The sequence below is a fragment of the Pezoporus wallicus genome, unplaced genomic scaffold, assembly GCF_028554395.1.
Source record: "Pezoporus wallicus isolate ANWC-B61680 ecotype Strahan unplaced genomic scaffold, APGP_CSIRO_Pwel_v1 contig_593, whole genome shotgun sequence".
Lineage (NCBI taxonomy): Eukaryota > Metazoa > Chordata > Aves > Psittaciformes > Psittacidae > Pezoporus > Pezoporus wallicus.
Window position 1 is genome coordinate 2,370,566 of NW_026642342.1, and position 27,376 is coordinate 2,397,941.

General features: G+C 43.3%; 1 protein-coding gene across 1 annotated transcript in view; it reads right to left on the reverse strand.

Annotated features, from left to right (window-relative positions):
- The window catches only part of DDAH1 (dimethylarginine dimethylaminohydrolase 1), a 51,646-nt gene that overhangs the window by 9,009 nt on the left and 15,261 nt on the right, over nt 1–27,376 (reverse strand). Inside the window, exons 2-4 of the mRNA XM_057429024.1 lie at nt 6,770–6,869; nt 5,519–5,592; nt 4,829–4,948 (exon numbers count right to left, since the gene is read on the reverse strand). Coding sequence (XP_057285007.1) covers nt 4,829–4,948; nt 5,519–5,592; nt 6,770–6,869 — 294 coding nt within the window. The remainder of the gene's footprint in view (nt 1–4,828; nt 4,949–5,518; nt 5,593–6,769; nt 6,870–27,376) is intronic.

The window sequence follows — 27,376 nt, forward strand, 5'->3', positions numbered from 1 at the left end:
CATGGTTGAGTTTGCCGAAGCTGAGAACATGTGTAGCCCTCAGATCCTTTAGGATTGTTACCAAGTTATCCAAAGGGTGACACAGAATGGTTTGAACATGGACAAAGCTGCTCAAACCAAGGACTGTGACCACCATCACCTGCTTCTGTCCAAATCTTCACTTGTCACAGAAAGTAGAGGGGATCTGTACTCTGTACAACCAACACAGGCACCAAAGGACAGAAACACGGCTTTTCAGGATTTAGTATAGAGGGAGTACAGCAATAGATGCTGTGTCACAGTTCCCATTGTCATCTTGTCTAGCACTTGCTTTTGCTGCTGGAACCTGAACTGGATTACACCCTGGGCCAGTTTCTGCTCTTCTGTTGTCACAGCAAGACCCCAGGGCTGCGTCCCTCATTGCACTAAGCGTCGTGCAGAGCGTTCTCCTGCAGTGCTGCCTCACCACCATCCTGCACTGAGGCGAACACTGTCCCAACCCAAATTCATCCTCACTCACGCTCATGGTAAAGGTCAGTGACTCCAACAGTGCAGGATCAGAGCCCAAATCTGACATGCTTGGAGGAAATCCTGGCCTCACTGGAGCAACAGAAAAATCCCAGGCTTTACCGGCTCAACAGCCATGGCTAATGTTCAACTATGGAATTGCGCATATGGAATTATGAACAGGTTTAACTACAAAAAGGAATTAAATGTATGCTGAAAACAGCAGAGGGAAGTTAAAATTTCAGCGTAATAGCCACTACAGGCCCTGGTACTTTCTGCAGTTCATTTGTCTCTCTCTTTTACTCGGTTTCCTCAAGTGCCACTTTTCAGCTGCAGCCCAAATAAATATTCTGTACTTGCCAGAGCCTGAAGAGGATTTCGCAGTTAACATGTCACTTCTAATTTATTATCTGCTTCTAGCATGTGCTCTATAATCCTAAACTCTGTGCACTCATTTCCTAGCTCACTTGCAGTGCTTTACATTACACACACTGCACTAAAATCATGATCAATTGCACTCTGCCATATGCGAGCACCAGATGCAATTTCTTTTTCTATTTTTAAAGTATAGTAAGGACACATGAGTTTCACCAGTAAGAACAATGAAGGAAAATTTCTCTTTCAAACAAGACTGTTAGTAGGAAGATAAATTCTATTTTAAATAAGAAATGTTAGCATTGCATGATGCAGCAGTTCACTTGCTGCCTAACAAGACACTCTACGGAATGAAAACAACTCAACCAGAGATAGTTAAAGACAGCTTAATCATCTTGCTTGTATGACTGCATTTCCAGACATGAAAAATGGCAACAACAAAGGAGAGGTTTAAAATAACAAGCTATCACAATAAAGGAGGGACATGCTGGGCCGTGCCAGACAAATGACCCAGTGGAAGGTCAGGGGACCGTACTGCCATACAGACCGCAATGGGCAACGAGGGGAACAGCTGACAGCAGTGCTATAGCTCAGCTGCCCCACTAAAATGCAGGGAGCAGCTTTTAATTCCGAGTACCAGAGTCTCCCAGAGATCCTCTTGCAATTGCATTCCCACAGGACTGCAAGAAGCTGATTACCAACTGACATTTTTTTTCTTCAGAGGCAAGTGAACAAACACAAAGAAATCGCTGAGGTCATAAAGCAAGAATTCAGATGTTAGAGAATGTTCCTGATCAGCAGCACTGCCAACTCCATCGTTTCCAAGATGGATGCTCTACCTATTTGTTTTCCAATAATTTCTCTGGAGATTTAGACTGGAGGAACAGCTAGAGGCTTGCCCGAATGAAAGTGGAGTCGGATCCAATACACTGAGCTAGAAACACACTCTGGGTAACTTCGTATGTGTCTCTAACTGGGACATGGTTGCCTGATGTAACCTGCTAGCTCGCTAGGATAAGGACATATGCTGTGGCACAACACTGCTGTTCCAGGCCGGAGTCCCTAACGTCAACTGGCATGACCTCAAATGGTGTGGTCCCTAACCTCAAATGGTGCGAGCAAACATGACCATCACACACACACGTAAATGTGCTCCTGAATGTCTGATGCAGAGAAACACACTGAAAACTGACATAGTTAATCTCTTTTTAAAAGATACCCACCAACAATCAAAGGCTGTTAGGTTATCTTGTTCATTACCATCTTCTTTTAAAAATGTACCTGCTTTTTACTAGACCTTGACTAATGCTGGTGTTTACTTGACCACCAACATTTAATCAGCTTATTCAAAATATATTTTTGGCTATGATAGCTGAATTGATGCACTACAACAGCGAGCAGAGCTGTGCAAAAGGCTTTAATCAAACTGATGAGTTCTCAGATTAGTCCTGGCTCAAGTTCAAATTGCAGCTCTGAGCAACCAGTACTTGAATTTTGCTCATGTTTATAAACATTCTGTACAAGTGTAGGGCTGTCTGGATATCTGCAAAGTTCATCAGGCTGCTGCTCACAACGCGTTTAGAGTTTGAGACTGAATATTTGGGATTGTGCATATTTCACAGGGAAAGATGCAGGGCACTTCCCATCCCAGACTAAATCAATTGAACAGCATCAGGGACATCAGACTACTACAACCAAAACTTTTTGCCATTTCTTGGGGAAGATGACATGGGTGATAATCTGGGAATGTGCTCCCAGAGCTTCATGTAGTGATTTCTAATAGGAGAGTAACATTGACAGCTTGTTCAAATGAATGAGCAAACTTAAAGCCACTCCAAACTGGGAAGTCAAAGGACCACCCTCTTGTTTAAGAGCTCAGGCAGAACAATCGGGCTGCTATCCTGCTTTACCATTTATTGCTGCCAGACTGCAAGTCTAAGGCAGCCAGGAATACACTTTCCTGGCCTCCATAATTCAACCCATCTCCAGCAGGGGAGATGGAGATTTGAAATGTTAGGTTTATCATAGCTGGGGACTGATACCTTTTAAATAATAAACTGCCATCAGATTTAAAAAAAATAGATTAAAAAAAAACCAAAACAAACCAACTTTGCTGCTGAGCTCTAATAGTAAAAATGATGCTGCTGGGAAATGAAAAGTCCTAGGATTATACCCATGAGGAAAACGTGCAAGCTCTGAAAAGCAAACGTGCAATGAATTATCACAGCATGGCAGTAAGGACAAGAAGTCTCCTGGGCCTCCATCTTGCAAATATTTAAGGATGTTTCATAGTAATAAATATCACTAGCTTACTGAAGCTGAGGAGATATACAAGACATGCCGGATGGGCTCCTAAGCTCTTTGGGGGCCAGGGATGTTGCTTTCAGAGTTACATATTATTTCTGCTGTAAATGCTCTGCCTGGCACAGATTCAGTTCAGTAGCCCTGGGCACTGATAGCGGTGCTGCTCTAAATTCACACTTTAGAATCAGGGCAAGAGATGCAAGTTGGGTTGCATAAGCTGCATTTAAACTGAGCGGATTTCAGAGGCTTTTTCAGTAGTACAGCAAAGCTATCTCCACCACTCCTCATTTATTATAAGGGACGCAAAGCTGGCTTCCTTCGTGAGTTAGCAATCATGTTGTGTCATGGAGGCTTCTGTACAGCCGAAGAGCAAAGCCTGCACTTAGGTTCTTTTTTGGCAAAAGAATCAGCATAATCATAAGCTGAAAATTTAGGACTTGCTGCCATCACCTTTAAGTAAATTTTGGTTTAACCTTTCAAGGCAAGTCTTGAGAAAAACGCACAAGGCAGCAGTAATGCTTTCAGGCATGCTCTGGCTTACCTGCATCTCCAACCAAAGTGGGCAGCATGGTAGGTCCTAATGTACCAAGAAGGACAAACTCCCTCTAGTTTCACTTCAGGTAAATCTCAGTTGCACTTTGCCGGTTTGGTGCCCCAGCCAAAGTTTCTGCTGCAAAGCATCGGTGCCTACGGCTGCACTACCATTCAGGAGCAGAGATGCTGATCTCTCAGGTGAGATGTCTCATTGCCTATATGCCTAATGAGATTCATGGCTTCAGGTGTCTCTGCACCAACATCTCTAAAAAAGCTCATTTTGGTCTATTTGCTCAGAACACACCCAGCAGGGAGGAAAGCCACTGAGCCCAGTGCAAACCACAGCAGCAATAAACATTTCCCACTGGGGATGGTGATGTTAGGACAGTGTTGACCTGCTACACAATGGATTATTGGTTTCCAAGTCTGCTAAGTAAAGAGAGACCCAGACTCATGAGGCCTCTTAGTGTCACGGTTCAAACCCACACCTCCCAGGCTAGAGGAAAACATTCAGAGACTCAAATTATTGGTCAGGCTGCGATAAGACTACACTTCTTTCTGTTGAAGCCAAGCTGTTACGAGACCCTCTTGGGACCAGAGAAGAAAATGCAAAACCAGGAAGGAACTTAGCTTTGCAGCCAGGTGATGGAGGAAGGAGGGATGGGGAGTTTTGGATGCTGGTGCCTGCGGCTGGAGTTACTTCCCGATTTTTTTCCAGGAAGTCTACACTGGAAAATGCATTCAGAGGTCATCTTCACAACAGGGACCAGACCCTTCTCCCTCCTTCAGGCCAAAACTTTTACTTCCCCTCTGGCAATTTTAAAAGCCACATGGCAACATCTGAAGTAAATATCAACACCACTGATATTTCCTTCCTCCCTCCTATCACCAAATTTTCACCTTTTTAGTCAACAAAGCTGTAAGTAATAACCTGTACAATCCATTTATTTCCTGAGGATAGCTAAAGCTAAATTAACATCACCATTCTCTTGCCCGATATAAACATTCTTTATGGTTTGCACATGAGAGACCTCTTTCACTGATCTACATCTATTTTAAAATTCAGTATTCTTGAGCTGAGACTAAAAAGAAAAGAACTCAACAAGTTTGTTGCTCTGATATGCCGTACCTTAAGGGCTTTCTGTGCAGCTTCACTTGATCCAATAGCAATCAAGTTTGGTCCAGCCATGCTGCAAAAGCTCTTCAGATGCAAAGAATCATGAACAGGGACTGTGGAGACAGCATAATCCTGTACGGAAGCAAAGAATGGTTGCTATACATGTTCTTAAATTGTCCTAGGCCCATCATTATATTGAGACATTCCATGATTAATTTTACTCTCTGCAAATTGACAATAGCCACATATCCCAGGGCAGTGTCAACTGTTCAAGTAAGAGATACCCCTCTGGACCAGCTTGCCTTGTCTGGTACAATGGAGTAAAACCCCGAACATGTTTAAAAGATTACTGTTGTTGCAACTGTAAAGAAATATATTTAAAAGCATAATTCAACAGTACGTACGTAAAACCTGTCCAGCGATCAGCAATAAGAACACACTGGCAATACATGAGAAGACTAAGAACATGAATGTTGATAACAGCCCCCACTATCCAAGTTACTTTTGTGCGGTAATCTTACTCTTCATACTCAACTTCAGCATCTCACTTCATGGGAGGCTCAGACCTTCTCAGTTACTTGTACTTTTCTGTAATTCCTAAATAAAGCACTTGAGTCTGACAAGCATCTTGGCCAGTATAAATTTACATTTATTCAGTGGATGATAGCTTATATTTCCCCTGGCAGAAATGAATCTACAAACCTTAAATGTGTCAGCCAGAATTTCTGCACCACGTTGATTTGTTCGCCTGGAAAGACCCACAAAAAATTCTCTACCTGGAATGAAAAAATGAAGGGTAAAACAATTAAAACATTTTTTTAAAGCCACCCCCCCCAAAAAAAAAAAAAAAAAATCACACGAGCCCCTGCATCAGAGCACACACATTTTAAAAACAGTCCAGCTTTACAGACATTCTGAAGCAATCTTTCATGGATTGTCATTTTCCATCTTTCCCTTCTCAAGTTGAGTAGCAAAACTGAAAATTCAGCACAGAAGAATGCAACCTGCAATTCTGAGCTGATAATTTAAAGCAATTATCTTTTTCCAGAAGACATATTTCACCAGAAGCATAAATAGCTTCCTCCTCTAAAGCTCTGCAACAGTCATTGAGTCAGGAAAGAGAACAGCTGGGATGGATTAGTAAAGCACTGATTGACCATTTCTCTCTCCCTCTGAGATTTCCTCTGGTCTCAAAGGCAGCTCTGCAGCCACCAGTATCCTCCAGCTCCAAAGAAAATCAGTGCTGGATATGCACCCTTTCAGAAAGGCCTCCCTTCCTGGTCTGCCTCTTTTGAGGCCCTTCTTTCCCCTTGGTTAACTAAGACAAGCAGCTAGTCTACTGTGATGCTGATCAAAATGAACAGGCTCATCCAGCCCAGGTGGGGAGCAAGCGTGTGTGCAGCCGATGTGAGAAAATGCCTAATGGGTTTAATGACACAAAAAACACAGGCAGTATCTTCATCTTTGAAGGCAACCATGCATATAAGTCATCTAGCAAATGACATCTGGCAGGCAACTCCACCACTTTCTCCAGAAACTGAAAATGCATTTTTCACATTTGATTCCTTTACCTAATGACAATTGTCTGCACCAAGCTTCTACAAGCCCTGAAATTGAGCCTGGTGAACTTGGCTGCTTGTAATAAGGGAATATGAAGCAACTGCAGCCAGTTGACTACCGAAAGCATTTTTCTTATCGGTACTTTACAAGCTAAAGTAAAATTTGTATGCGCAGTGCTGCTCTTTGTACTGCGTGTACTGCTACTTCATTTAGTCAGGCATTAGGTAGGACATTGAGGGTTTCATTGAAAATTCATCTCTGCTGCCTTCATGACATGTAGTAAACAACTGATTTAATAAACCACACAAATGACATTTTACAATGCAGACAACAGAGAACATATGTCTTCAAGGCAGTTGGAATAGGTAAGCAGCAAAGTCACTACCGCTATACCTGTAAATAAGACATCTCCACCATCCAAGGTAGCATTTTCATCCACCATCTCTACTATATTGAGGTTGAGACTTTCTAGTGCTCTCTTCATGGATTCAACCTGTTTAAAAGAAAGTTTAGACATATTGTAACATTGAAAAACTTAAAAACAATACCAGAAATACATAACATTAACAAGAATTAAAGTCCTTTAAGTTAACAAGATGGATGGCAGGGTCCTTTGTGTCCCTGCCCATTGCAGTTTCCCAACTTTCCAGAGACCTTCGTGGCCTGGATGGGATGGAGTACCAGGTAGCTCATCTGATCTGCTCTCTGGAGGTTCTTTCTCTCTATCACATCCTTGTTCTCCAGCTACTTTACAGAAAAAGCCTTGGACTCGGACACACTGTCAAAGTAGGTGCCTCAGTTTAAAGTTGAATGGGACAAAGGCAGGTCTTTGTGCAACCTGGAGAACGCTGATGGATTAATGCTGCAATGCAGAACTGTATCCAGGAGCTTCCCGGGACCAAAGGACTCATCCTCCCCATGCAAAATCCCATCTAAGGCTTTGGCACACAGACTGGAGCAAGCCTGAACATGCTCTTTACAATTATTAATACTTCTTCTTGCTCATCTTTCACTTGATGCTAAAATTACTTCAGGCTGAAACCTGGCACTCAGGAGTCTCCAGGCTCAATAGTAATGCTTCATCTTTCTTAATCTTGTTGCTCCTTCTCCAGTGTTCTTTCAAATTAGGCTTATAGGGAAGACTAGACCCGTGTGGAATTTTAAAAATAAATAGGAAACAGCTGAATTAATATTGGAGAACTGACTGTTGTACAAATACAGCAACGTTTTATAACATCCATGTACTGATAGCACAAAGCTTTCTCTTGCCTGTGAAGCCCAGTGGTTTTCACTGTCCAGGTGCTACGCGTTTAAGAGCCATAAGACCCCAAAGAAGAAAACAATTTCTTAATACTGAGAAATAGCATTGAGGCTTTATATAAGGTTCCGAATCCAAGAACACAAAGACTTGCTGTTTTGTGCTGACACGAAGCATGCAAGCAAACTCATGACTGGGACACCCCGATACAGGAGTACACCAGCCACAAACAGTTGGAATGAATGAATAAATAAATAACTCATCTGATGATTATATTTAAGGCAGAAGGCCAAACCACAGGAGAAAACAGTAACACCCAGCCTCTTGTGTGGTCACCTATCTCCAGTTAATTCACCCTCCTCCAGCAGGTTCCAAAACCAAAACACCAAGAAGAGAAAGCCCTTTCAGGAGACGTGCTGCTGATCAGATGCTGCCAGCAGAATTGGTTTGGGCTTGAAGAGGAAGCCAAGCCAGTGGCTGCCCTTGCTGAGCACCCACTCCCCATGCTGCTTCTGTCTTCCTCCCCCATACCATGTTCACACCAGCCAGGAGCAACAATATTGCTGCGGATGCTACAGAGGAGTACCCCTCTTGCTTTCTGTGGGAGAGCCAAAAGCAAAAGCTTCTCTGGACCACAGAAGAACATCTGAGAGAGTAAAGAGGGGTAAAACCCAGGAAGCCTGCAGGGAAGACATGGAAATACCTCATGCCGCAAAGCTCTTTACAGACCTAATGGGCCCAGGAGCTGTGCAACAAGCACTACAAGCAAGATAGACACTCTGGCTAGAAAATCTGTGTCTGTTAATGGCCTAATAAACTTAATGGTCAGAAGGCAGCATATTACTGTGAAGAGAAAAGCAGCATCTTGGCTATGTGTGAGAGGTTGGGGGTACAAAAGCCCAAAGGTAGATCTACCCATGACCACAGCAAACAAGCACCAGTCACCAAGCTGGGTGCAGGATCCCTCTAGCAGGTGGAAAACCGACTTTTTACCTGAGCATTGCAACCACGCAAAATGCTTGCACTGTTGGAGAAGCAACTCTGACACAGCCAGGAAAGGTGCCACAGAGCTTCCCAGGAGACACAGGCAGGGAAGCAGCAGCACTTCACATCCCCAGGCCAGAATGGCCAATTAATAACACTTGCACTAGAGTACCAATTAAGCAAAGTGCCTAACTAATGAGAATAGTGGAAGGTAAATCCTGACTTTGGATTTGTGATTCAAGTCATATGGATGTTTTAATCACCAGCTGCTGAGTACCATTTAACCACCATGCTATGGCAGAGATGCCTCAAATTGTTTCTTTATTTAATTTAGAGGGCTTGATGCAGCTGTAGCACAGACATTAAGGAAAGTTATCAGAACTAAAAGTTGTCCACAGAAAACTAGTTTAATTTGCTTTGTGATTGTTACAGGCTTTGAAGATATTTATAAGATGCTCAAGATGTTTTCCCCCAACAGTTGAGCTCATTTTAGCTTATGAAACCAAATTTAAGTAAATAAAATTACTGCCATATAAATAGCTGCATCTTTTTTTCCCCGTGATGGGTGTTAATGGATTCAAGTCTACAGTTCAATGTTTTGCAGGGGTTTTAAGCAGCCAGTAGAAATTCCTAGAGTTTTAATTGGAAAGTGCTGTTTACACATCTAGTGACATATGCCAGGAATATCTTCCAATATCCTCTGCTTGTGTAAAATAGAAGTCCTAAGTTACTGTTTGGTTTCTGTAGGTAACATCAGGAACTTTATTCAGTAGAAGCAGAAATGAAAAATGGACCACAAACTGAAATGGAGATGAGCAGAGGGAAGACTTGATGCTATTAAAAGGCAACTAGAAAAAAAAACAAACTTGTAAATTCATGATTCAACAAAACCAGAAATGAGAAGTCCATCTGCTTTTGCATATAGCAGAGTTTCCTGCATGGGGATAGCAGTCTTGCATTGCCTCCACCACATCATCTTTAAAGCCATCCTGCAGCAGTCCTGAGCAGGGTTTCCAACATAGCACATCCACAATACATGTCTGACAGGTGATCACCTTGGAAACAGTGTACTATGTCATTCAGAGTTTGGGTTAGTATATGGTAAAGTCCACACAAATAGCTTGAGCCTATATCTTATCATTGCAAAAGGAAATAGAGAGCTTGGCTCTCTCCTTAAGCCATCTCACATCAGAAGGACTGTGCCATTTTCCAACAGAGCTCCTACCCCAGAGGGAAAACAAGATAGAATCTTTAGACAAGGAGGGAGAAGTGATTGTTATTCTCAAGCAAGAAGTTAAAAATAAGGATGCAGCATTTGATTTTTGTAAAGCCCTTTCCCCTCCTCACATGATTCTCCCAAACAATCTCTTTTTCTTAAGGATATTCTGATGAAATTCTATAATGAAAGAAAGACCAATTCACAGCACAAGCTTTGATGTATGAACAAATAACCACCTCTTTCCTTTTTTTCTTCCCCAAGACAGAAATGAAAAAACATAGATGGAGAAAAAGCCTCTACGAAGCCACAGTTACCCAGGAGACACCAGTAAAACAGACAAAGCATTTGGACATGACCTGATCACAAGCATATTCACTACGAAGAAGACTTACTGCTTGCTTTTTTTCATAAGCAGCCAAGAGGAAAAGTCACCTTCCCTTGCTTTATCTCCTTTATTTGAAAACTAAAATCCCAGGTAGTCACCATTGTAGCACACAAAGAAAACACTCATCAGTATCCTTTTAAGATCTCTGTATCCTATTATCTCAGGTCAGCTTAAGGTTTGTAACACGATATTGGGTTTTATTGTACATGTACCCATTAGTACAGCGGTTGAGTGTTAAAGCTTGTATGCTTTGTGTACTGATATTTTTTTCTAATAAGCACATTCCTGGTGTGAGACGGGATGTGTCTAATCCATAGCAAAGCTGATGGAGAGACAATGGGCTCCAGCCAGCTCAGCTCTGTTTCAAGGAAAGAGGACAATAACTACATTTGACATTTATAAGAATCTAATTTCCTCATGCTTTAAAAATGGAGCTCATTACCCTCCGGACTGGTGCCTTCCACCAATTACTGTAACTGATGTGCGGGAGTTTTTCCTTCTCCATATTAGTATTTGATGCACTCTAAACTGAGGCTTCATCCTAAATTATTTACTGGTCTTCTGTGTACTAACCGTGTTATAGGATTTATGTTATTGACAGTAAGAATGAAATTACCTTTTCGAAAGACAGTGGAAACAAGGAAACAAGAAAATGATTTTTATGAATCACAGGCTCACCCCTGCCAAAAGCAGGGCAGCTTTTCCCCTGAGGTGCCAGGAGTGGGCAGACTTAATATATGCAGAAGTTAAGACTATGATATCTCTGATGTGACTATTTCTGGAGCCATTAGCTCCGAGTTCACAAAGTGCCACTGTCAGTATATAATGCATTTTTCAGCAAGGCTCTGAGTAAAGGCTATAAATAGAGATGGACCAATCTGGAGCCAGTAAAGGGTAGACTTTCAGTTTTGCAAAACCAGATATCAGTGTTGGTCATGATCCAGGTTCTTGTCTGAATATGCTCCATTTGAGGATGAGAAAAATCTGTCTCCTCTTGATGACAAGCACTGCCCTTCTGGGCTTGCAGAGGCTTCAATGAAAATAAAGCAGCACTGTAACAGATTTGAGAAGAAAAACCACTAGTTATTTTCTTGCTTTAAGTAGGTCAGATACAGACCCTAGTGTATATTGATCTCAGAAACTTGTGGGATGTGGGTTATGGCAGAGTTTTCAACTCTGGCTCCCAGTGTTGATACCAGAAAGGGCCCTGGTTTTAAAGAGGTCAGCAGGAAAATGGTGGAAGAACAAGATGCTCCAGCACTGCTGTTCAAAGCAGATCACACTGTAGGAGTGTGTTAAGTGCAAGACAAGTAAGGTCAGCTCTGTCCCACAAATAGCCACCAGCACAGCCTGGTAAGGACATCCCGTTCCTGCATTCCCACCCCTGCAGCTGACAGACCATAGTTTGCTTTGGCAATAGATCCCCCTTTACAGCCACACAGGGCCTTTGTGTTCATCCCACCACCTCTTCCAGGAAGGAGAGAGAAGGTGAAGAGTGGCAGCAGCCTGGGCCTGAAGAGAATGGCCAGCTGCTCAAGTTTTGTGTTCCTGGATATGGGTGGACATGCTGCTCCAAGGGCATCCAGATTTCATCCATACTGCTCAGTTCAGAGTGATCTGATGACTTCAGACTAAGCTGTGCATCACAACGTGGAAAACTTAGAACATACAGAGAACCCTTTCTGGGACTTTCAGTTGATCCCACCTTGCCACTCTCTGCCAACAGAGACCTCCAAGGCCAGGTCCTCAGCCAACTGGTGGGGCAGTTGCTCTGTAGCATCAATCAGACTTGTAGTGCTTCGGTGGCTGTGTCAGAGTATCAGCACACAGCCAGCACCACACTCCACTGGCAGATATGGTGCTCCTTCCAATCTGCTCAGGCAGATGTGCCATCCAGTGTGCATGCAGCATAGCTCATTCTCAACTGTTTTTCATTAAAGGAGTCCACAAGGAGGGCTGGGAAGCAACACTGAGGTACTCCCAAGCCATATTTTCAAGGTGAAGATAACTTGTTAATTGGTCCTGATACACAGATCCTATGCCTACACTTTCAGGTTGCAGCTCTGAGACAGTTTCTTCCTTAGGCAAACCTTGCACCAAGCAGGCACTGCTTTTGGCAAAGTTTGGGTAGTTTATGAACCGTGGTGTTCAGAAAGAGACACATGGATAATTACCCCACTTGTTATTGCCCACACACTGGTAGTTATGGATCCAAATCCACTTATTGCCCTACTACTGAAACAGTTGCAATGTGTGTGACTAGAGCTGATGTACTTAATGCTGAATGTCCACTGCCCCGAGAATGATCTAAGATCATGGCCTGGACAGCAACATAGGGATTAACTGGGAAAGGGGAAGCATAGGAAGAGCTGACCACAGGCAGCACAGAGAGGGACTGGCACACAGAGAAGGAGCAGAAAGTGGCATGTGGTGTTCAGAGCTTGTCCCAGGAAAGCTTTTCTGCCATGCAGGAGCCTGGCAGGTCTCAGGAGGTCATCTCCTCTTCCAGGTACATGCAGTTAAAAGAAAAATATTAAAAAATAGTCACAATTAATCTGAATGTCCTTGGAGCATATTGTGTTCTAATAGCTAGACAGAACCAAAGCACATGAGAACAGCTTTACATGGTTCACCAGCAGTAAACCGTGCCTGGGTTTCCCCTTATTCTCTTCCACCACTTAGGCTTTAAAATACAGGGATGCTGTTTCCCACAAAACAGAAGCCAGCAACCTGCTCACTTGCTGCAAAAAGTTGGGGTGAAATTTCAACCCACAGCAAGTGGAAATCATTTCAATTGGGTATAAAAAAACATCACAGAAGAAAAAGGGATGCTTAAAAAGATGGAGATTGAAAGTAGAAAACAAGGCTCACTAAGATCCACTAAGCATAAAATCAGGTTAGTGGAAAAGTTTAAGCGGCATGAATGTGTCGTTACAGAAGAACAGTGGAGATTTTGCCGGATAAAGACGATGACATGAAATTCAAGCCGTACGCAGGCATGCTGAGAAAGTAATGTTCTAAATACTTTCTGCTTACAATTACAAAATGATCAATTGTTAAGTGTTGGACAGAGAAATATATTCCATTCTGCCTGGACATGCACAGCAGGCCAAGAATGCACCTGGATAAGCCAAGCATTCATTATCTCCCAGACACTCAATATCCCATAATACCCCCAGCGGCTGCCAGCTCCTTGTCCACCCTTGACCACACGCCATGTGCCCCATTTCACAGCTGAAAAGTATTTAAAATTCATGAAGCCTGCTGAAAGCTCGACTGTCACATTCTGCTCATTCCACAGGGTATGGGAAAACCGCGCAGAAGGGACATTTCAACCAGGGCTATTATGGCTCTTGAATAACCAATATTCCATTAAATTGCTAATAAACCCACTTGAAGATAAGTTGATCACAATCAAACCATACAGTAGCATTCCTTTCCTTTAACACCAAGTTGTCAGGTTTCACTCTGTACTGTACTACTGTTTCTGTGCCGTTTGTTCGTGCCTTGACACAGAGCATTCAAGATACTCACTTTGTCCCCGGTAATCTAAATGCCCTATTCTAAACAGGCTGAAAGATCTTTGGCAAGGATAATACTCTGCTTACTTTAAGGTAGGGGACTCTTTTCCAGGGGAAATCTATGCTAAAGAAGTGAAAAATAATTATACCTCTACCAGGATATTTGGAGTTTTGTGACTTCTTGAATAAAACGTTTAGAATTTGAATATGGTGGTAAATCGCATGAGCACTCTCTGCTTCCCTAGCACCCAGTCAAGCTTGATCTGGTCTGAATTTTCACTTGAGTTTGCAGTTCAGCAACTTGTTTCCTCCTCCCTCCACCAAATCTTAGTTTTATCAACCAAAATAAATATATATATAAAAAAGCCTTCTGGAAAAAACCTTCAAGAGCATTTGTTTTGTATTAAAATGGATTTTGTTCAGTTCCTCTCAGTTAATCATCAAGCTGCTGGTATGCCTGCTGCTGCCTTCTGATCTTGCTGTGTGCGCATGTCATTGTGCCAATAGGACTCCACATTTTGTAATTTCTAATACTGAAAAGCACATCAGTCTCCTTTTTGAAAGGGATTTGAAAGCTTTAATCTTATATTAAACTAACCCAATACTGCTGAAAACCATCTCCCACCCAGCTCCATCCCAGCAGGGAACCATCATCATCACCCAGCTCTGAACTCTTCCCATCACCTCCCCAAGGTGTGTGGGAACCAACCTGCCCAAATGGCCAAGAGTCATCATCAGAAAGATCTGATCCATCTAGTCTGTCTGCTGAGGAGCTACAGACAAGATCCAGAGGTCATCACGAGGCCCCCCTTGCCACATACCAAGGATGAAGGAGAAGGAATTGGTCCAGTGGGCACCTGCCCAGAGCTGCCTGGATCCAGATCAGTTCAAGGAGCAATGACCATCATTACAGGCAGCAAAGAATATTTTCCTTCACATTGAATTCTCTCAATAACTGGCCTTTCACTGAGGAACATCCGGTTGCTACTGTGTTATTTTATAATAAGGGCCCCACGGGCAGAGGTTATACTAACCCAGCATTTTTCCCCCCTCTAATAATAGGTTTCATTCATGCTCTCAGAGAAGTTGACCTGTCTTATTCTAGCTATGCTAACACATCCTGTGAGAGTGCCCTGAAGCATCTAGACACATACAACAATAATGATGGCAGAAAATGCAAATTCTGACCATTTTCCATCTCCCAACTAGTTCCAGTAAGCTTCCCCACTGCCGGGTAAGAAATCCCAGTAGGATTACAGAAGTTTGCTGATATACACAACATGGGATTAAATCCTTGAAGACACACCAACAGTTTTAAGTAGCTAAAAATACACCTAGATACAAATAAGCAAACTGGGAGTCACCTATTTGATTAAACTGGCCATCACACTGCTAGGTGGATGCATTTGAACCTGAAAATAGCCTTTAGCAATCTAATACTATATTGATAGGTTCTAATAAATTCTTCAACTTTAAAGAAAATCATGCAGTAAGCATAAGCCATTTTCCATCTCTGGCTATTGCTCCTTGAATGCAAGATGACAAAAGCCTCCTAGGTGACAACAATGAATACTACTGACCAAAAGGGGACAATGACCCAGCAGATACAGAACCATGCTCTCAGCCCTGATGTGGAAGCACAAACACCTCCCCCCCAAAGCGACCCCAAACCCCTGTCACCAGAAGTGCTGTGAGAGGCACTCATCCACCTTGTGACCAAACTCCAACCTTGAATGCACCACCAAAAGTCCTGAAAAATTGTGAATTTGTTTATGACAGACACCTAAATGCTTGGAGAAAGGTAACAGCCACCTGCCCTTCACAGGGTGATGTTTCACCCAGACAAAACCAGCACACTTCTAAACTCTTATATACAAACAAATCTGTGCAACAAATATTAATAAAGTGAGGAACTCCTTTAAGGCCTCCCTCAATGCTTCAAGGCATTTAATTACCTTGAAGACTACACAGGTTTCAGTGCATTGACATTTACACACTCCTCCAAACCGTTTCTGCAACATAGGTTTTAAATTCTATATCCTTGCACCTTTTACAAAGATGCAGCACAGCAACACACACCCTTTTAATACCTGATGGATGAGAACTCATCTACTTTAAAAACAAAACCTGTATTAAAATATTTTTTTTTTTTTTTACACCAGGAATTGCTTAGGTGCTTATTCTAAGTTCAAGTCATGATGGTTTCATATCTCAGAGGATGCTGTTGCTTTGGTCACCCGCAAGCATCATTAACACAACTTCACACACATTTGCCAGGAGAGCGTTTAGTTGCAGGTCGGAATTAGGAAGGATAAACCTGAACACACGGCCTAAGCCTGTTCTAGGCAGGTGGCAGAAGATGAAATCCAGACCCAACCAACACGAGAATCCTCTCCATCCAAACGTCCCTTTATATTTTACACAATAAATGCAAAAACACAAATGTCAGCATGCCTGGAAGAAAAGCATTTTAAGAGCACTAACAGATGCAAGGTGGTTGGTTGTTTTGCTCTTTTCCCTGCCTAACAAGCTGTTACACACGTTTACATATCCTGAGACCATATTCTTTCAATAGCGCTACATACTGTGCTCAGCTAGGAATTGAGTCAAATGGGGGGTGTGCTGTTATGTTTTCAAAAGAAATGAATTTCTTTGACATGTTTGCAACTTAGTTACTCTGCATTTTGCTGTTGAATAAGTATCTTTCACTTGTACATGCGTAAGACACCAGTGGATTTAAACAAAAAGAAACTTGTAACACACAGTGATAGGGGGAAAATGAAGGATTGCAAAATAACAGCTAAGCAAAGAGTAACTGTTCAAAGATTCCATTTAACTAAAGCTCTTCTGGTAGAAAGACACTCTAGATGTCAGACTCCTAATCCAACTGGCACCTTTAGCAAGGTGTTCTGCTTCAGTATCTTCAGTTACATGGGAAGGAAATATCTCTCTGCAGGCTTTTAAACATAACGTAGAAATTAGGGTTTCACTTAAGGTATTATTTAATAAGAGCTACTCTGAAGGGGCAGTAAATCCAGTAAGAACTCTTCCCAGCTACACAGGGCTGGGCTAATTTAATTTGATGCCCTACATTTCTTAATTCCAATTAGGCCTTCTGAACCTGAGGCAGCAAGCACATGCCCATGTTTCACTGCATCCAAGACAGTGCTCTTCACAGAGCAGCAGCGATGCTCCCAAGGGGTTATGAATCAGAGCATCTGAGCCCTGCCCTGGTGTACATGAGGCACTGCTTTGGGGGACGCAGCGATATCACGACCCTCCCAACATGTCTCATGTTTGGAGCGATACCTGCCTGGCCCAAACTCACCACTGCACAGAGTGAGCAGCAGTGGCATGACTGACAGATGCAAGGCAACACTTGCCTTGCAAAACAACAGCCCACTTCCAGACTCATGTGGGAATAGAGAGCATGTCTGTTGGAATAACAGCCAAGAGTTGATAATACAGCAGACTCCGGTATTACTTTATAGTCAACCTAATGTCTTTTCCTTTCTCCACACCGTACTACAGAACTTCACTGCCATACAGAAATAACGTGAAATATGGAAATATACTAAATTGTAACTAAATGGAAACTATTACCTCACCAGGTGCTATCAACATATCAGAGGTGTGGAAGTAGCCTGACACAGCTTATAGCTGCAGCACTCCCAGACAAAGGTGATGCAAGAGCCTGTGAGCACCTGCAGGACCTACTGCAAACAAAAGGTGAGCTTGAGGCTACAGCAGCAGTCAATCGTGAATGTTAATTAAAAATCACTTAATGCATTCCTACTACTGACAAGCTGGACTGTGGTATTTCCTTGGCTGCTGTTTTTGGTTTTGGCTGCTGGGGGCTCCTGCCCCACTGGAGAAGGTGTCACTGCTGCATAGGGTGGCTGAGCCCCCTCAAGTACCACAGCCCCAGCCAAGCAAGTTCCAGCCCTATGGAGAGGGCTCAGCTGTGGATGTGCCATGTCATCCAGCCTGGGAGGAGTAAAATAATACCTGCACCATGTGGCAAGCATGAGGGAAATTGCTGTGAGCACCTAGTCTATGGAACAACCACCTTTGACTGGCATTGAGCCATTAGTGCATCTCCGGCAAGCATCCTGGAAAAAAGGATACCCTTAAAGTTATGCATCTCATGTATGGAAGATGCTCAAGAGTTCCTCACTCATTCCTCACAATCACTTAGGAACACCAGAGACAAGCATATATTTTTTTAGTTATATTAGATTAAAAAACAGCAAGGTTTTTAGGTTCTTCAGTAGGAAGGATCATCTGCTATCTGGTGTAACTTCACATTGCACATGCTTACAGATCTGTGGTCAAGCAACAAAGTGGAAGTCTGGGAAAATAATGACTGCTATATTCTTTGTAGATGTTAGAGACAAGTTTTAAGAACAACGCTAAATACTGCTGAATGCTTTTGATGCCCTACAAGTGGTAAGCGCTCAAGGGGAAAGATAGAAAGCCTGTTCTTCTACCTGTTCTGGCTGGCAAAAGAAAGTTATAACTTTAATTACACAACATTGAAGCGACTCTGCAGAAACAAATACAGCCGGCAAGGTCAGAGCAGAAGGAATATTATATTTTGTTTGGCCTGTGCCACATTCATCTTCCACTGAAAAGAGGGCGAGGTAGGAAGCAAATCTCCAATGTGCTGGAATACACCAAGTCTTTTCAGTGCTCACTTGTTTCTAAAGGAAGAAATACAGCTGCTTCTTCAGAAACCACTTGCTACAATGATCAGAAAGATGATGCTCCTGAAAAACCTAATGCATGGTTAGCAGATGTTAATTTATAAAGGCATAACGACTTGTTCAGAATACAGATAACACTCCATGCTCCTTCAGTTACAGATAAAGTGGTGAAGCTAAAATGCACCAAACAAGTGACAGATTTCATAGACAAAATGGATGCCCCTAATAAGTAAAAGCAGTTACATAACAAACACAGGATTAATAATTTTCAAAAGCTTTATTTTCACAAAGTTGGAATAGCTGAATCAAATCATTAAGCAGCTAATTTGCCTGCTAAAAATAAGTGATGCCCAGGAGCAGCTCTAAGAAAATGTCATTACATGCCCAGAAAGCTCACTCTTACATGTGGGAAAGAACGCTGTACTAGATTAAGGATCAAAGATAATGGCTAAGTTAACTGGTATAGAGGGGAAATTAAATCAGATATAAAAGCCAAAACAATTATAACAAGTAAGTTTGAGTGCAATATATCAGAAATAAAGAGGACTTATAAAAGCAAGAGAACGTAGTGAAAACCTTTGGATAGAATCAAGATTCATGAGGGCTTTCTTTACTTTCCTACCTTGGGGAAACCAGGAATAGCAACAGAGGTGCCAATTCATTAGTACATGAAAAGGGTGAAAATTACAATATTCACACCAAAAGGGTAAAAGTGCTAAATAAATATTTCTGCTCTGCATAGGGGAAAAAGCCAGTTAAATATTCAGCTTGTATTATGGAGAGTAATTTTCATCCCAGCTGTAACACAGGAGGATGTTAAGCAGCAGTTATTAAACAGCACTTTTAGAACAGCAGGTCAGGATGCTTTCCACCTAAGGAGAAATCCAGTAGTGTTCATAGTCTTTCACAGCCTAATGGGCATGCCACAAAAATCTGCAGAATGACTACAGGAGTAGTAAGAAATTAAAGGATAAAAGCATAGCAATCAGAATGAGTTTACAGAAAGTCAGTCTCATCTAGATTGATACAGCTTTGGATGAAGGATAACTCCAGTCAATAGCAGCAATAGCACTGATGCACCAGGTTAAGATGTGCACAAGTGGACACTGCTGTTGGTATGCAAATAAAATGTTTTCATGCAATGAGAATGTAAATCATTGCTGAATAGGTATGTTTCAAACAGAAACCTATTGATGCAGTTTCTCCAGTTCCACACAAGGTACACTATCAATGGTCAGCAACCAAAGGAGCATTAAACTGCAAGCAAACCAGGTCACAGGCAGGGAGGACAGCACTAGAGGGACAAGTGACCAGCCCACACTGCCATACGGCATCGTGAAGGCTGAGTAGCTGTCATGAGGACGTCAGGCCATAGCCAGAGGATGGGCCATCTGTTCAGTTTTGTAAACTGAGCCACCACAGAGCATCATCTGCATGTGGGCTCTAACCATGACCCTGTTGACCAAAGAGAGACAAGCAGGGGAACACTCTGTAGAGACAGAGATCCACCATCCTGACTCACACACTGCCACAGCTGCTCTCCAGTACACCACATCCACCACATGGAGAACATCCAACAGTCACGAAGGGCTTGGAGAGGAGCCACCAAGAGGAAGGCATCATTTCCAAAACCTCAATCAAAGTAGCATTCACAGAGCTCAATCTGTTCTGCTGATCAAAAGACATGATTATAAAGGCCTACAGTCATGTCTGCAAAGACCTATTCAAGGAATAGAAATCCAGTAACAAACTCTGACAAAATACAGCACCTAGGAGCTGAATCCAAACCAGGAGCCACAGCTGATGCAGGGATAGTGGTTTTATTTTTGAAAGGAAGAAATTTATCATTTACACAACTTAGCAAGGATTGTGTTAAACACTCTCCCTTTTTTGCAGCCCGAGTGGAAGACACACACAGCTCCACAGCAAGCAGCCCATCCCCAGTGCAGACAATACGGGTCTGGGAGACGAAGGGCAAAAGGCTGAACCTGGCAGCCTATTGTTAGTCTGGGCATCAGAGAACATGGAAAAACTGCAACTTCACAACTTCTCCTTGTTCAGTAAAGGGGAAGAAGATACAGAGCCTGCTGAGAAACTAAGGCACTTCTCAGACAGCAGCTAATGCCAGTGCAAATGATGTAATTTGAGGAGCAGATGAGTCTGAAAATCTTGACTACACTTTTACCCTGTTGCATTGCTGTCACACATCCCTATGCAGGCAGGAGGACACTCGCAGAAACAGATGACGTACTCCGTTTACTACTGACAAATGGATCCATTTTCAGTTTGCAGGTAGTAAAAGGCCTCCCTGGAAAAGCTTGAGGCTATTTAGGACAGAAAAGGCAGTTAAAGATATCTCACAGCATTGCTTCCTCACCACTTCTGCTGGTGTACTTAGCAATAAGGAGCATTAAACGGCATGATCTTGACTGAAAGCACACGGCATCTGCAATACATACGGCAGCACGTGGAGCGATGGGATAACTGGAAAGGAGCAGTGTGAGCAGCAGAGTTCACTTGGGAGGGGGCAGGGGACAAGGCAACTTGGGAAACACTGACATATTGTTTTTCCATTACTAAAAATTACACTTTGTGAAATGGCATTATATCATTTTAAGAGGTTTATATAAGGACACCAAAAAACAAGTCCTTTTGCAAATTCTATTTGTTTAATGTCTCCCTCCCCTTTCTATTTCCACTATGCATCAGGTTGTGAAAACCCAACATGCAATAAGACTTCCAGACAGAAGGGACCAACCTCGACCCACGTTAAATCTTCCAGCTGTTCCCAGCTCCTTCTCTTCTCTCCATCAGACAGGCTCATAGCAGTGCCTTAATTACTTGTTTAGGAAGGATGTGACATGTTCCAATTTAATACATTTAGCCCTTCTTAGAGCAAATGTAGAATTAAGCCTCAGTATGCACTTGACAGATCTCTTAGCAACTAGGGTGCAATCAGCCAACAATGGATGATTCACAGTTTTAGCAAGAGTGTGCAGAACTGCCTGCCAAAAGTCTGAATAAACTCACATTGCTAGACACTATGGTAAAATGTACCCTGATCTCTTTTAAACTATTATATCATAGAGGAAAGTTAAACTGCATGCATTCCAGCAGCTCACCCAAGTCTGGAAATACAATTGAACTGCAACATCTCAATTTTATGATAACCGAGACTTTTCAGTGGTTATTTTCACTTAATTAGGATAATGGTACCTTTCAAGGGAAGCTGCTGAAATCCATCAGTTTGTATAAATAAGAGATGACTTCTTCTGTTTCCGTTGCTCCGAAATGGGGAAGGAAGAGTCTGGAGGATACTAATGGGAGGAGTCTATCCAGAGTCACATCAATTAAAAGATGGGCTTAATCCCAACCTACTGCTGTGGGGCCCAGTGGCATTTAAAATATTTAGATATCTCTGCACAATCCGTGAGTCAGAGGGGAACAGCAGGAAGCAGCATGAGAGAGTGCAAATATACCCCCTAACACATTGCTATACTCTTTATTACCCTCCAAAGCCCAGTTGAGGGCCAGGCTGCCACAAAAGACACAAGATGGCTTGTATTTCTGCTGCCAAATTTTCACCTTTATTGAGCAGTTTCACTCCAAGCTTCAGGTTTTGCTTCGGAAGAATTTCCTCTGTGCTCTCCATATGGATATCTTCCTGCACAAAGCCAGACTCTAGCAAACCCTTTGTGAAATACTATTGAAAAAATAAACAAAACTGGAAAAGCAGTACTGGGTCAGTCCCACACAGCAAGAGCACTGAGTGACAGAGGACAAGTCACAAACCATTCCCTTTCAGCTACAACCATGAATCATGACCAAAGCTTTTCTTGTGGTACACTGGACACCAGAGTGAAACCCTTCATGAGTAACAGGGTCTGGTCCAAGGAGATAGGGATGGCCTTCCCCTAGCATCCCAGCCTCATCTTAATGTGATTACAGTAAAGAATCCCTTTGGAACTCCAGCACTAACTTCAGCTCTGAGGGTCTGAAAAGCTCTCACTCTATATTACAGTGATTTATCTATTGCATCTGCTCATATCTCACATTTTAGACTATTTTTCACCATCTCTTCCAAGACAGCCATTTTCACAGTGGAAGAAAACTGACACTGTTGCCCTTTCTACTTTAACTGCCTCAAGCTGCTGCTCACTTGGTACCCAGTGGAATGAAACCCCATTTAAAAATAGACATCTAACCACCTTTTCAGTAGGTCTTGTCCTCCAGCTCTATCTGGGGACAACTCAGTGACACTTGGTGCTCCATCCAGGCCCCATGCAAGCACTCTGACTCCGCATTGCTCCCAGGAAAGAGCACCATGGTCCCTAGAGACCAGGTGCAGACCCAAGACAATGAAAAGCTGCAGCATGCTAAATCCATTTACCATTTCGGTGATGCATCCCAGCCACCAGCAGCCTGGGGAATCACTCCTGTTGCAGGCAGCAGCCTTGCTCCGGCAGCCTCAAGCAGCCCTTTTCCTTGGCTAAATAAGTAGCTTGCTTTGGCATGGGAGAGCGGGGCACCCGAGTCAATTGGCAGACTTTACCTCTGAAAAGAAGGCTGTGGTCAGGGAAAGGAATTTGAACACATTGAGCTCCATGCTGTTTTAATACTAGGATAGTCACAGGTTTCTGCTCTTATGGGCTGACAACCCTTCAAAGCAAAAAGGGCAGCAGCAGGGGAGGCACAGTGAGTGCTAGGAAGATGCATTAAGTGCAAAAATAGCACAGCTGAGTTTCTGTAAATGCACAAAGACAAAAGTTAGGCAGGTAAAGAGAGGAGGTGTTCAAAGTAGGCGATCATGCATCTATTGCTTTCATAAAGAGAAGCATCCTATTGACAACACTCAATAGACAAAACAGGGCTTCGGAGATTTTTCCATCTATTTCCATAAGGATTAGATCAAAGGGCTGAAAGAATGTGAGCAGCAGAGCTGCAGGGAGCTGGGGTACAGGAGCCTTGGCCAGGGAGGGAGCCCTGGGCAGGAGGGGGATCTGGTGGTAGACTTCAATCCAGCAGCAGTGTGTGATCTGTGCCATGTACTACCGGCATCATCACATTCCACCAGCAAAAAAAAAAAAGGGCTGTTATATCTAGAAACAAAGCACACCGGGGACTGATTTCGCCTCTGCTCCAAGCAAGCTATCCTGTGCCTGGATGGGGGCAGATGTGATGTCATTTTTCCACCCCCAAGTTGCTCTGCTGCAGCTCTTTTAGGAGCTCAGCTACTGGCTCAGCCACAGAGCATGTGTGGTGGTATTTCTGCTTTGGGGAACTCGATGTTACTCAGTGGCTGACGTGAATCCCAGTGTTGTACGAGGCAGCAGAGCAGAATTCCCTCGCTCCCTGTTTTACCCTATAAGGGCATTCCATGATGGTGCTGCAAACCTGTGCCTTCACACAGATTTTCTACAGCTGCTGCAGCACAGCAAAACCAAGCCCGAGCTTGGATTCCTGCGTGCTGTGATAATCAGCTGGGGTTCGGAAAATCCTTCAAAAAATCCAACGTTCTGGCAACTTAACAAAGCTACTGAAAAAAACAACAGTTTAGCATCTGGAATCAAAATACTCCCATACTCCAAAGAAGTCCAAGACCAACACAGCACAGAACATCATCATCCCCCCCCCCCCCCCAACTATTACTATACAGCACTTTCTTGTCCCCAGCTCAGTCAAACTGGAATGTTTGCATCAAGATGCTGAAGCATACTGGAAGTCATGCAGGAAGGTGGGAAGATAAAGAGCTATTCATACACTTGAACTTTTCTTAATTTTCTGGGTTTTGTTTATTTTTATTCCTGTCCTATGGATTTCCTTGTCTTTTAATGCATCTTAATCTTCATCAATATTTAACTCTGCAGCAGAAATACTGCATACTTTGTTTTCCCATTTAACTTGAGAGTAGAGGAGGGGGAAGAAAAAAAACCCTACATCCATAGGAAGAAAAACAGCCAGTTCTAAAGGAAACTACTTTTCTTTTGTCCACAATATGTCCTGGAATAGGACATCTTGTGTCCTGGAACAGAGTCGGGGAGAAGGATGAAAGAGAAAGGTGATCACCAAGAGCACCATGCTATTTCGGAGACTGAGCCAGGGTCATCATTCAGGACACTTCTTCCTACCTCTGGAAGGAAGTAGTAGGAAGACCTACAATGGACTTAACTCTCAGCAGACACTACAGTTTCCTGTAGCATCATTCTCAATCAACAAGCAACCACGTAATTACACACACTATGTATCTATACACTCACATCTACACACATAAATAGGTACGAGACCCAGCTGGGGATAGTGATGCTTAGCAAACTGCTGAAAGCGAAGGGACATCTGCCATAATCTTCAGTATTTCCTGGAATAGCTATTTCCCACCTCACAGAACAGACTGCTCTGCAAGGTCTGCCCAGGACAGAGCAGAACTGATATAACCCTGTGCTGGCAGAGATGCTCCTCATGACACTTGCCTGGCTCACTGTACCACACCAAGGGCCTTCAACAGAAACACACTATTTTTGTGTTTCCCTTGCCTCTTACTGAAACTTCTAAGTTCAGGTCATGCCCTGAAAAGTCTCAGATGCCCAGTTTTCCACCTCCCCCCTCTGACTGGGGGTGGCACCCGGAACAGCACTTGTGCCTGGGATACCAGCAGCCTCCATGCATCTGTTTAGAAATAAGATGAAGAAAATCTCAGTTAAAATGTATGGAGGGTTAAGCTTTCCAGCACACTGTTTTCCATGTTGTACGTAGGCTTTCCTTGAAAAAAAGAATTATGCTTGGACAAGCTCATGGTCTCTGCCCTCTATCAGAGTTATTGGAGCTTGTGGTAGAGCAAATCAGACCCCAGATACCAACTTTTGCAGTATTAAAAGTAATGTTGGGCTACCTGCAACACTGTCACCCACCAGTCTCCAAAATATGCTAAGGCCCCAGAAGAACCTGTGCACACTTTCGCTTGGAACCAGCAGGAAGCAAACTCAAACCCAGAATGCACTTCTATTTCCATGTGCTGCATCATGGTTTGTACACTTTAATCCCAGTGCATCAAGCTCTCTTGCAAAGGGGACTTGGACTCAGATTGCAAGAGCTCAGCACTTGTATCATCCCTTCACATGATTATTTCTAAGGAATTTTGCTAATGTAACAGGACAGCAGAAACAGACTGTGTCATATTCAGGTTTGTGAATGCGTTCGGATGCACTCTGGCTCAGCACAGCTGGGAGTGATGCCACGCCGAGCCCTGGTGTGCAGGAAACCATCCAGACTACAGTGCTTTGGGACCCCTCTGGATTAACTGCAAAACCAGACAAGTCAACCTAATCAGTTTCATGTGCAGGTACACCTCCCAAAAATGTGGAAATACTGAGACAGAACTCTGACAGAGCCATGGAAGGCCCACGTTACAGAACCAAGGTGTTACTCCATCTCCCCATTCCCTGAAACCTAGTTTCACATCAACAGACACGTGGTACACAAAACAACACCTTTCAAGTGCTCTTACAGAAATGAAGGAATCCTTCCCACACCTCTGCAGCTCAAGTGGGTCATGATCTGCTGTGGACAGACACAAAGTGGTAAATCCCTGCCCAGCCACTCAGACAAGGGAAGCTATGGGTGCTCTTTGGAGCTTTGCCTCTGGGTTCCCAGCACATGGCATGGCAGTGCCAGGGCCCAGCTCCCTGGTGGCACAGCTGTGCTTGAGCAAAGCTGGTGAGGCCAAGCCCAGCCACCAACCAGTGGCTGCAGCAGGCAGAGAACCAAAATGCCTCCAAACACTAAGGAATCAAGTGAGAGTCACTAAACTCCTGTTAGAGAAGAACCTGCATGGGTTGTTTTGTTCCTCTGAACACAGGAAGCCCTACCCAGTTAAGCAAAAAGCAAACCTGAACAGATGTGGAAAACTGGGACCAGAAGCAGTTAGTGCTGTTTTCAGCAGGCTGCTCACAGAACAGTAAGTCTGGTCTGTCATGCCAGGCGTTCAGACGGCTTAGCTTTTCATTTAAGATTTTTCCTCTCAATCAGAGCAAACAATATCAACAGGCACTTCAGGAGTACAAACAAGGTTTTTAAATGTAGCCTGGATGTTTTCTGGGCTCATGAGACTTACACGAAATGTCCCTCTCCATGCAAATTAGTCCTCTTTTCAAATACAAATATAAGCCACTAAATCTTCTCTTATTTCAAGCAGAACCAACCCTACCCCCTCCAAATAAAACCCAATACACAGCTCTTCATCCCTACCTTGAAGCAGAAGTTTGATCTACAACTTAATGGCATGTATGGATATTCCAGTGGCACCGCTGCACCATTTGAGGAGAGTTGTATGAAGCATCTCTCCAGTGCAGACCTGAACACCACTAAGGACACTGGCACAAAAGGTTTTTCAGTGTGTCTGTGGAAGTGATTGTTAAGGAGCAGCTACTTGAGAAGCTATTCCTTCCCTATACAACACAGCTGTGATACAGGGACAAAAACTAAGCCAAGCAGCTGGGGTAAAACCAGTGCTCCCATTCCAAGCTCAAGGCATCACTTCATGGATTTCCATTCTCCTTCTGTGTTGCTGCTTCCTAATTCCCTAGTGAGGATGGTATAACTGCAAACCACAGCAGTTTTTAAAAGGCTGCATGAGTCCATCCTCTGTCTTTTGTGCTGTCTACAATAAACCTTCTTAGAGGGCAGCAGAGGACAGTGAGAGGTCTACCTTCCTACTCACAGGCAGGGTAAATGAGCCCCACAGATGCACACCTACCCTTTCTCCAGGCTGCAAAGCCCCCAGACACACATGCAATCTATTCTAACACTTTTCCCTCTTTTTTCCCCCCACTTTTCTCTCTATCCTGCCCCTTTTCCTCTAGTATCAAAACTGTATCCTGCTTGCTGCGTTTTACTTCCACAACTTCTTACCCCCTCTCATAGTTAATCCCTCC